At 41.2% G+C, this 12,175-nt stretch overlaps 1 protein-coding gene across 3 annotated transcripts in view; it reads left to right on the top strand.

The window, feature by feature from the left end:
• The window catches only part of LOC117528955 (seizure 6-like protein), a 284,224-nt gene that overhangs the window by 269,994 nt on the left and 2,055 nt on the right, over window positions 1-12,175 (top strand). For all 3 annotated transcript variants that reach the window (XM_034191610.1, XM_034191608.1, XM_034191609.1), the window contains one exon: window positions 8,533-8,647. In XM_034191610.1, the coding sequence (XP_034047501.1) occupies window positions 8,533-8,647 (115 nt within the window). The remainder of the gene's footprint in view (window positions 1-8,532; window positions 8,648-12,175) is intronic.

Here is a 12,175-nt window from a genome sequence, read left to right as displayed (position 1 = left end):
GCGTTGATAAGCATTTATAAATGGACATAGAAAAGTGAATTCGTCAACTGTTTGAGATTGTGATTAAAATATATATTAAGAATATACAAAGGAGTTATAAAACAAATTTGTACATAGATAAAGTTTTTAAAATGTATAGTGATGGGGAAAGATACTTGAGCTTTGTATATTATTAATAAATGATACATAAAGTATTGAGGATTAAGGATAAGTAGTTAATGCAGTCTTTACAAATGTTATAACTGATACATTGAGCATCAGCTAATGGTTTATTAATGCGTAGTAAAGGCTTAATTGTGAGGAAAAAAATGTAAAGACAATAAAAATATGATTTTTAAAGTATTTTTATCACTATCAATCAATCAATCAATTTTTTTATATAGCGCCAAATCACAACAAACAGTTGCCCCAAGGCGCTTTATATTGTAAGGCAAGGCCATACAATAATTATGTAAAACCCCAACGGTCAAAACGACCCCCTGTGAGCAAGCACTTGGCTACAGTGGGAAGGAAAAACTCCCTTTTAACAGGAAGAAACCTCCAGCAGAACCAGGCTCAGGGAGGGGCAGTCTTCTGCTGGGACTGTTTGGGGCTGAGGGAGAGAACCAGGAAAAAGACATGCTGTGGAGGGAGCAGAGATCGATCACTAATGATTAAATGCAGAGTGGTGCATACAGAGCAAAAGAGAAAGAAACAGTGCATCATGGGAACCCCCAGGCAGTCTACATCTATAGCAGCATAAGTAAGGGATGGTTCAGGGTCACCTGATCCAGCCCTAACTATAAGCTTTAGCAAAAAGGAAAGTTTTAAGCCTAATCTTAAAAGTAGAGAGGGTGTCTGTCTCCCTGATCTGAATTGGGAGCTGGTTCCACAGGAGAGGAGCCTGAAAGCTGAAGGCTCTGCCTCCCATTCTACTCTTACAAACCCTAGGAACTACAAGTAAGCCTGCAGTCTGAGAGCGAAGCGCTCTATTGGGGTGATATGGTACTACGAGGTCCCTAAGATAAGATGGGACCTGATTATTCAAAACCTTATAAGTAAGAAGAAGAATTTTAAATTCTATTCTAGAATTAACAGGAAGCCAATGAAGAGAGGCCAATATGGGTGAGATATGCTCTCTCCTTCTAGTCCCCGTCAGTACTCTAGCTGCAGCATTTTGAATTAACTGAAGGCTTTTTAGGGAACTTTTAGGACAACCTGATAATAATGAATTACAATAGTCCAGCCTAGAGGAAATAAATGCATGAATTAGTTTTTCAGCATCACTCTGAGACAAGACCTTTCTGATTTTAGAGATATTGCGTAAATGCAAAAAAAGCAGTCCTACATATTTGTTTAATATGCGCTTTGAATGACATATCCTGATCAAAAATGACTCCAAGATTTCTCACAGTATTACTAGAGGTCAGGGTAATGCCATCCAGAGTAAGGATCTGGTTAGACACCATGTTTCTAAGATTTGTGGGGCCAAGTACAATAACTTCAGTCTTGCATGATTGGAAACCATTCATAAGATTCAGACGGCTTTCAGTGGCTTTTCAGTCAAGTGAGTATCCAAGAAATTGTTTAACAGCTGGGCATGTTCCAACTTGTCCTGAGAGACTTCCAACACGGAGGTGTTGTTTGTCCCGCTCCATGAGCGGCTGCGTCCCGACGCGCAAATCTGTCCGCACATCTTACATTACAAAATCTCCTTTAACAGTGGAATGTGCCGATAAAGTGCTGATCCCGACGTAATCCCGAAGTGGGGTGGTGCGCCGAAGTGGTGCGCCCTCACCACCGTGGACCGTTTTTAATCCAGTTTTAATGGTCCTTAATCTGTGTGATACCGATAGAATCTTCACCGAAAGCCATCTGAATCTTCCAAATGGTTTCCATCTGGCTGTCTGGCAGAGTTTCTGAAAAAATTTTCATGGAACAAAGCACCAGTCGCTCCGCCATTCCTAAACAATAAAAATCCGACGAGGGGGGTGGAACAGTGCTCACTCAAAGCCTGCCCACAGGCGAATGACGCAACCGACAGGCGTGAAAAAACTCACGCATGCGCACAAAGGTTCAAGCTTGTCTGATGCAAGCGCACATGATTGAAATCCATATAGTTTTTGAAAAAAATAAAAAGGTCGGATACTTTTCTAACAGACCTCGTACAGTGAGGAAAATAAATATTTGAACACCCTGCGGTTTTGCAAGTTCTCCCACTTAGAAATCATGGAGGGGTCTGAAATTTTCGTCTTAGGTGCATGTCCACTTTATTTGTATGTTACTGCTGCAAATAAGTATTTGAACACCTACCAACCAACAAGAATTCTGGCTCACACAGACCTGTTAATTTTTCTTTAAAAAAAACCCCTCTTATTCTGCAGTCTTTACCTGTATTAATTGCACCTGTTTGAACTTGTTACCTGTATAAAAGACACCTATTCACACACTCAATCAATCACACTCCAACCGGTCCACCATAGCCAAGACCAAAGAGCTGTCTAAGGACACCAGGAACAAAACTGTAGACCTGCACAAGGCTGGGATGGACTACAGGACAACAGGCAAGCAGCTTGGTAGAAGACAACAACTGTTATGATTATTTATTAGAAAGTGGAAGAAACACAAGATGACTGTCAGTCTCCCTTGGTCTGGGATTCCATGCAAGATCTCACTTTGTGGGGTAAGGATGATTCTGAGAAAGCTCAGAACTACACAGGAGTACCTGGTCAATGACCTGAAGAGAGCTGGGACCACAGTCACAAAGATTACATTAGTAACACATGATGCTGTCATGGTTTAACTCCTGCAGCGCAGCAAGGTCCCCCTGCTCAAGCCAGAACATGTCCAGGCCCGTTTGAAGTTCACCAGTGACCATCTGGATGATCCAGAGGAGGCATGGGAGAAGGTCATGTGGTTAGATGAGACCAGAATAGAGCTTTTTGGAATCACTCCACTTACCATGTTTAGAGGATGAGAATAACCCCAAGAAAACCATCCCAATCGTGAAGCATGGGGGTGGAAACTCTTCTGCAAAGGGGACAGAACAACTGCGTCGTATTGAAGGGAGGATGGATGGGGTCATGTATTGCGAGATTTTGGCAAACAACCTCCTTCCCTCAGTAAGAGCATTGAAGATGTGTCATGGTTGGGTCTTCCAGCATGACAATGACCCCAAACACACAGCCAGGGCAACTAAGGAGGGGCTCTGTAAGAAGCATTTCAAGGTCCTGGAGTGGCCTGGCCAGTCTCCAGACCTGAACTCAATAGAAAATCTTTGAAGGGAGCTGAAACTCCAAACCTGAAAGATCTAGAGAATATCTGTGTGGAGGAGTGGACCAAAATCCCTGCTGCAGTGTGTGTAAACCTGGTGAAGAACTACAGGAAACGTTTGACCTCTGTAATTGCAAACAAAGGCTACTGTACCAAATATTAACATTGATTTTCACAGGTGTTCAAATACTTATTTGCAGCAGTAACATAGAAATAAGTTATTAAAAAATCATACATTGTGATTTCCAGATTTTTTTTTTTTTTTCAGATTATGTCTCACAGTGGACGTGCACCTAAGATGAAAATTTCAGACCCCTCCATGATTTCTAAGTGGGAGAACTTGCAAAATTGCAGGGTGTTCAAATACGTATTTTCCTCACTGTATATATATGAGGTCTGTTATAAAAGTATCCAACCTTTTTTTTTTTTTGTAAAAACCTCATGGATTTGAATCACATGTGCTTGCATGAGCCAACCTTGAACCTTCATGCGCATGTGCGAATTTTTTCATGCCTGTCAATTGCGTCAGTTGCTGGCAAGCAGCATTTGTGTGAGGTTGTGTGTTGTGCTCTCTGCAGATTTTCATTGCAAGGAAAATGGTGGAACGATTGAAGCAGCGCTACTGCATCAAATTTTTCCAGAAACTGGGTGACAGCCAGGTGGAAATCATTCGGAAGATTCAGACGGCTTTCAGTGGCTTTTCAGTCGTGTGAATATCCGAGAAATTGTTGCAGAGGTGGACATCATTTCCTGTCCTGTGAGACTTCAAAATGAAGGTGCTTTCTGCTCCACCGTCAGCAGCTTTGGCATGAATTTCACCACCACTCTTTTCATGGCCAAATCTTCTGTCACAGTGGAATGTGCCGAAAAAGTGCTGATGTCCACCTCTTCCGCAATTTCTCGGATAGTCACACGACGGTCCCACATCACCACAGCGTTCACTTTGGAAATGATCTGGTCATTTCAGCATGTTGATGGCCGACCGGAGCGTGGCTCACTCTCCACCGTTGTGCAGATGTCTTTAAACCGGTTGTACCGCTCCTTAATCTGTTTGATGCCAGTACCATCGTCACCGAAAGCCGTCTGAATCTTCCGAATGGTTTCCACCTGGCTGTCGCCCAGTTTCTGGCAAAATTTGATGCGGCACTGCTCCAGTCAATCCGTCATTTTCCTTGTAATGAAAATCCGCCGAGCGCACAACACACGTCCTCACACAAAGGCAACTGATGCAATCGACAGGCGTGAAAAAATTCACGCATGCGCACGAAGGTTCAACGTTGGCTCATGCAAGCAGGCTTTCAAATCCATCAGGTTTTTGCAAAACAAAAAAAACAAGTTGGATATTTTTCTAACAGACCTCATATATATATATATATACTCAACAAAAATATAAACGCAACACTTTTGGTTTTGCTCCCATTTTGTATGAGATGAACTCAAAGATCTAAAACTTTTTCCACATACACAATATCACCATTTCCCATAAATATTGTTCACAAACCAGTCTAAATCTGTGATAGTGAGCACTTCTCCTTTGCTGAGATAATCCATCCCACCTCACAGGTGTGCCATATCAAGATGCTGATTAGACACCATGATTAGTGCACAGGTGTGCCTTAGACTGTCCACAATAAAAGGCCACTCTGAAAGGTGCAGTTTTATCACACAGCACAATGCCACAGATGTTGCAAGATTTGAGGGAGCATGCAGTTGGCATGCTGACAGCAGGAATGTCAACCAGAGCTGTTGCTCATGTATTGAATGTTCATTTCTCTACCATAAGCCGTCTCCAAAGGCGTTTCAGAGAATTTGGCAGTACATCCAACCAGCCTCACAACCGCAGACCACGTGTAACCACACCACTAGGACCTCCACATCCAGCATGTTCACCTCCAAGATCGTCTGAGACCAGCCACTCGGACAGCTGCTGAAACAATCGGTTTGCATAACCAAAGAATTTCTGCACAAACTGTCAGAAACCGTCTCAGGGAAGCTCATCTGCATGCTCGTCGTCCTCATCAGGGTCTCGACCTGACTCCAGTTCGTCGTCGTAACCGACTTGAGTGGGCAAATGCTCACATTCGCTGGCGTTTGGCACATTGGAGAGGTGTTCTCTTCACGGATGAATCCCAGTTCACACTGTTCAGGGCAGATTCTTGAAAGGGTTGTTGTAAAACAGCTAACTGATCATCTGCAGAGGAATGGTCTATTTGAAGAGTTTCAGTCAGGTTTTAGAATTCATCATAGTACAGAAACAGCATTAGTGAAGGTTACAAATGATCTTCTTATGGCCTCGGACAGTGGACTCATCTCTGTGCTTGTTCTGTTAGACCTCAGTGCTGCTTTTGATACTGTTGACCATAAAATTTTATTACAGAGATTAGAGCATGCCATAGGTATTAAAGGCACTGCACTGTGGTGGTTTGAATCATATTTATCTAATAGATTACAATTTGTTCATGTAAATGGGGAATCTTCTTCACAGACTAAAGTTAATTATGGAGTTCCACAAGGTTCTGTGCTAGGACCAATTTTATTCACTTTATACATGCTTCCCTCAGGCAGTATTATTAGATGGTATTGCTTAAATTTTCATTGTTACGCAGATGATACCCAGCTTTATCTATCCATGAAGCCAGAGGACACACACCAATTAGCTAAACTGCAGGATTGTCTTACAGACATAAAGACATGGATGACCTCTAATTTCCTGCTTTTAAACTCAGATAAAACTGAAGTTATTGTACTTGGCCCCACAAATCTTAGAAACATGGTGTCTAACCAGATCCTTACTCTGGATGGCATTACCCTGACCTCTAGTAATACTGTGAGAAATCTTGGAGTCATTTTTGATCAGGATATGTCATTCAAAGCGCATATTAAACAAATATGTAGGACTGCTTTTTTGCATTTACGCAATATCTCTAAAATTAGAAAGGTCTTGTCTCAGAGCGATGCTGAAAAACTAATTCATGCATTTATTTCCTCTAGGCTGGACTATTGTAATTCATTATTATCAGGTTGTCCTAAAAGTTCCCTAAAAAGCCTTCAGTTAATTCAAAATGCTGCAGCTAGAGTACTAGCGGGGACTAGAAGGAGAGAGCATATCTCACCCATATTGGCCTCTCTTCATTGGCTTCCTGTTAATTCTAGAATAGAATTTAAAATTCTTCTTCTTACTTATAAGGTTTTGAATAATCAGGTCCCATCTTATCTTAGGGACCTCGTAGTACCATATCACCCCAATAGAGCGCTTCGCTCTCAGACTGCAGGCTTACTTGTAGTTCCTAGGGTTTGTAACAGTAGAATGGGAGGCAGAGCCTTCAGCTTTCAGGCTCCTCTCCTGTGGAACCAGCTCCCAATTCAGATCAGGGAGACAGACACCTTCTCTACTTTTAAGATTAGGCTTAAAACTTTCCTTTTTGCTAAAGCTTATAGTCCATCCCTTAGTTATGCTGCTATAGATGTAGACTGCTGGGGGGTTCCCATTATGCACTGTTTCTTTCTCTTTTTGCTCTGTATGCACCACTCTGCATTTAATCATTAGTGATCGATCTCTGCTCCCCTCCACAGCATGTCTTTTTCCTGGTTCTCTCCCTCAGCCCCAACCAGTCCCAGCAGAAGACTGCCCCTCCCTGAGCCTGGTTCTGCTGGAGGTTTCTTCCTGTTAAAAGGGAGTTTTTCCTTCCCACTGTAGCCAAGTGCTTGCTCACAGGGGGTCGTTTTGACCGTTGGGGTTTTATATAATTATTGTATGGCCTTGCCTTACAATATAAAGCGCCTTGGGGCAACTGTTTGTTGTGATTTGGCGCTATAAAAAAAAAAAATTGATTGATTGATTGATTGAGATGGCAGACAGCGTGTGTGGCATCGTGTGGGTGAGCGGTTTTCTGATGTTAATGTTGTGGATCGAGTGGCCCATGGTGGCGGTGGGGTTATGGTATGGGCAGGCGTCTGTTATGGACGAAGAACACAGGTGCATTTTATTGATGGCATTTGAATGCACAGAGATACTGTGACGAGATCCTGAGGCCCATTGTTGTGCCACACATCCAAGAACATCACCTCATGTTGCAGCAGGATAATGCACGGCCCCATGTTGCAAGGATCTGTACACAATTCTTGGAAGCTGAAAATGTCCCAGTTCTTGCATGGCCGGCATACTCATCGGACATGTCACCCATTGAGCATGTTTGGGATGCTCTGGACCGGCGTATACGACAGTGTGTACCAGTTCCTGCCAATATCCAGCAACTTCGCACAGCCATTGAAGAGGAATGGACCAACATTCCACAGGCCACAATGTGTTGCACTGCATGAGGCGTTTATATTTTTGTTGAGTGTATATATATATATATATATCCATCGGAGGTCTGCTCAGGCTGCAGCTACCGTGAAGGCCTGTCTTTTTTGTTTTTTTGATCATTTTATTATAAATATATGTAATAATGTAGTACAACTATGGTCAATTTAGAGTCACCAGTTCACCTAACCTGCATGTCTTTGGAAGTGGAATGAAGCCGGAGCACATGAAAACTCCACACACAGACTCATTTGGGAAGCAGTCCCATGACCTTCTTGCTGTGATGCATCAGTGTTAACCACCGAGCCACCATGCCATCCCCGAGGAAATAAGTGAGTCATAATTTTTGATTCCCTCATCAAAGCAAAAATCATTATGAGAACCACCACTCAGCCCCAAAAATATGATTTAACAAGAGCAAACAGGGATTTCTGACATCACCCAATCAGGATTCAGATCACCTCCAAATTTTAGTGGAGTCTTCCATTCCCTGTCATGTAGCTGTGGTGCAAATTTGGTTAGAATCCATGTAGTAGTTTTGATGTAATCCTAGTAACAGTAATCCTTCAAAGCCTATGTAAAGTGAAACTTGATACAGAATCCAGATAACCTCCAAAGTTTAACGGGGTCTTCCATGGTCTAATATCTATCTGTGGTGAAACTTTTGTCAAAATCCGTGCAGTAGTTTGACGTAATCTTGCTAACAGACAGACAGACAAATACATAAATAGACGGCGATGATTTTATTATGTCCTTGGCAGATGTAAGAAACACTCAAACTGAGGTTAGCTTGTTAGCTGACCTGCAGTACCTTCAAGACTCACCAGGGGCCGAGGCCCACACTTTGAGAATCATTAGTTTAAGGCAGTTTGGTCAAACTGATTTCACTTACCTGATGAGGTTTTACAGTGTATTTATTTGTGCGCTCGATGACGTTTTGTGGTTAAACTTGGTTTTATTTGTGTGCATTTATCCAGTTGCAGAAGTGACTGCAGTCTCCAGCCTGGATGGAGGAAACATCGGTCTGGCCATCGTCATCTTCATCCTCCTGCTGTCCGTGCTGTTGGGAGGTTCTTATGTCTATGTTACACGGTATGACCTGCTGCTTTTACAGTGCACAGAACATATTTTTTTTTTTACTAGGCTCCATTTTTATAGCCCTGCAAACAAATAGTGCAGCGGATAAGAGAATATTTAGAGAGGAATCCTGCAAATGGTGATAAAAAGCATCAAATTCGGCAGAATACTCTCAGACAATCTCTTTTGAAAAAAAACCTACTGGCTACTTTGAATTTTCAATCGGTGGTCAGGTAGGGGTCCATTGAAGAATTACACAGAGGTCAAAATTAAAAGATGCTCCAATCATATTGAAAAATATTCCACATTATTTGTCCGATCATAAAGATTCCAAAAATCAAATCAATCATTTTATTTATATAGCGCCAAATCACAACAAACAGTTGCCCCAAGGTGCTTTATATTGTAAGGCAAAGCCATAAAATAATTACGGAAAAACCCCAACGGTCAAAACGACCCCCTGTGAGCAAGCACTTGGCGACAGTTGGAAGGAAAAACTCCCTTTTAACAGGAAGAAACCTCCAGCAGAACCAGGCTCAGAGAGGGGCAGTCTTCTGCTGGGACTGGTTGGGGCTGAGGGAGAGAACCAGGAAAAAGACATGCTGTGCAGGGGAGCAGAGATCAATCACTAATGATTAAATGCAGAGTGGTGCATACAGAGCAAAAAGAGAAAGAAACACTCAGTGCATCACGGGAACCCCCCAGCAGTCTAAGTCTATAGCAGCATAACTAAGGGATGGTTCAGGGTCACCTGATCCAGCCCTAACTATAAGCTTTAGCAAAAGGAAAGTTTTAAGCCTAATCTTAAAAGTAGAGGGGTGTCTGTCTCCCTGATCCGAATTGGGAGCTGGTTCCACAGGAGAGGAGCCTTGAAAGCTGAAGGCTCTGCCTCCCATTCTACTCTTACAAACCCTAGGAACTACAAGTAAGCCTGCAGTCTGAGAGCGAAGTGCTCTATTGGGGTGATATGGTACTATGAGGTCCCTGAGATAAGATGGGACCTGATTATTCAAAACCTTATAAGTAAGAAGAAGAATTTTAAATTCTATTCTAGAATTAACAGGAAGCCAATGAAGAGAGGCCAATATGGGTGAAATATGCTCTCTCCTTCTAGTCCCTGTCAGTACTCTAGCTGCAGCATTTTGAATTAATTGAAGGCTTTTCAGGGAACTTTTAGGACAACCTGATAATAATGAATTACAATAGTCCAGCCTAGAGGAAATAAATGCATGAATTAGTTTTTCAGCATCACTCTGAGACAAGACCTTTCTAATTTTAGAGATATTGCGCAAATGCAAAAAAGCAGTCCTACATATTTGTTTAATATGCGCATTGAATGACATGATCAAAAATGACTCCAAGATTTCTCACAGTATTACTAGAGGTCAGGGTAATGCCATCCAGAGTAAGGATCTGGTTAGACACCATGTTTCTAAGATTTGTGGGGCCAAGTACAATAACTTCAGTTTTATCTGAGTTTAAAAGCAGGAAATTAGAGGTCATCCATGTCTTTATGTCTGTAAGACAATCCTGCAGTTTAGCTAATTGGTGTGTGTCCTCTGGCTTCATGGATAGATAAAGTTGGGTATCATCTGCGTAACAATGAAAATTAAGCAATGCTGTCTAATAATACTGCCTAAGGGAGCATGTATAAAGTGAATAAAATGGGTCCTAGCACAGAACCTTGTGGAACTCCATAATTAACCTTAGTCTGTGAAGAAGATTCCCCATTTACATGAACAAATTGTAATCTATTAGATAATATGATTCAAACCACCGCAGCACAGTGCCTTTATACCTATGGCATGCTCTAATCTCTGTAATAAAATTTTATGGTCAACAGTATCAAAAGCAGCACTGAGGTCTAACAGAACAAGCACAGAGATGAGTCCACTGTCTGAGGCCATAAGAAGATCATTTGTAACTTTCACTAATGCTGTTTCTGTACTATGATGAATTCTAAAACCTGACTGAAACTCTTCAAATAGACCATTCCTCTGCAGATGATCAGTTAGCTGTTTTACAACTACCCTTTCAAGAATTTTTGAGAGAAAAGGAAGGTTGGACATTGGCCTATAATTAGCTAAGATAGCTGGGTCAAGTGATGGCTTTTTACGTAATGGTTTAATTACTGCCACCTTAAAAGCCTGTGGTACATAGCCAACTAATAAAGATAGATTGATCATGTTTAAGATCGAAGCATTAATTAATGGTAGGGCTTCCTTGAGCAGCCTGGTAGGAATGGGGTCTAATAGACATGTTGATGGTTTGGAGGAAGTAACTAATGAAAATAACTCAGACAGAACAATTGGAGAGGAAGAGTCTAACCAAATACCGGCATCACTGAAAGCAGCCAAAGAGAACGATATGTTATGGTTATGAGTAATTTTTTCTCTAATAGTTAAAATTTTATTAGCAAAGAAAGTCATGAAGTCATTACTAGTTAAAGTTAAAGGAATACTCGGCTCAATAGAGCTCTGACTCTTTGTCAGCCTGGCTACAGTGCTGAAAAGAAACCTGGGGTTGTTCTTATTTTCTTCAATTAGTGATGAGTAGTTAAATGTCCTAGCTTTACTGAGGGCTTTTTTATAGAGCAACAGACTCTTTTTCCAGGCTAAGTGAAGATCTTCTAAATTAGTGAGATGCCATTTTCTCGCCAACTTACGGGTTAAGTTGGAGAGGAAATGCAAAAAGGTATAGTTTGGACTATCTGTGACTGAATTCTATGGAGTTACGGGATAAAAACAGCAAGAACGGTGACAAAGGTTAGTTTCATTTTGTACAGGGGTCAAAAGTTAAAGTTGCTTCAATTTTGGTAAAAAGTGATGCAAATTACTAGTTGAGTTAATGGTTTTAAAATGGAATAGTTTGGACCATGTATCATCCTTACTTATCACGTTACGTGGTAATATATGTCACATGTCATAGAATCCAATAGACGTAGACTTTGTTTGACCTTTACTTTGGAGACCAAGCATTTAACACTGTCAGCACTATTCCATTTATTAGTCCTATTAGCTCAACCAATATTTGCATCACTTTTCACCAAAATGGAGCAACTTTAACTTTTGACCCCTGTACAAAATGGAGACTGACCTTTGTCACCATTCTTGCTGTTTTTGTCCCGTAACTCCATAGAATTCAGTCACAGATAGTCCAAACTATACCTTTTGGAATCTTTATGATCAGGCAAAATAGCTCTTACTCAAAAGTGGCAAACCATTAACCAACAGTGCACAACTTACAATCAGTGATTGAAGTTTGGTTTTTGTTTTTTTTGTGGGATTGGGTGTTGTAATGATTATTTAGTGGTGGGTTGAGTGAAATTGTTGCAGATATACTTATTAAATTCAAATTTTATTGCCTACTACATACAGTCCATGTTGTTAATTCACACTAGGCATGGAGCACTTTCACGATATATCATGGTTTGAAAAAAGGACGTTCCAGACAACGAAGATGCCTTTTATACATTGTTAGTTGTATAAACAAACCTGATATCATTCCACATGGTTCAATCATGAGCTCTATATTGTTAAAATC

The sequence above is a fragment of the Thalassophryne amazonica genome, chromosome 17 (genome assembly GCF_902500255.1).
Source record: "Thalassophryne amazonica chromosome 17, fThaAma1.1, whole genome shotgun sequence".
Lineage (NCBI taxonomy): Eukaryota > Metazoa > Chordata > Actinopteri > Batrachoidiformes > Batrachoididae > Thalassophryne > Thalassophryne amazonica.
The sequence above is the reverse complement of the archived record's forward strand: the minus strand, read 5'-3'. Positions and strand labels throughout refer to the sequence as shown.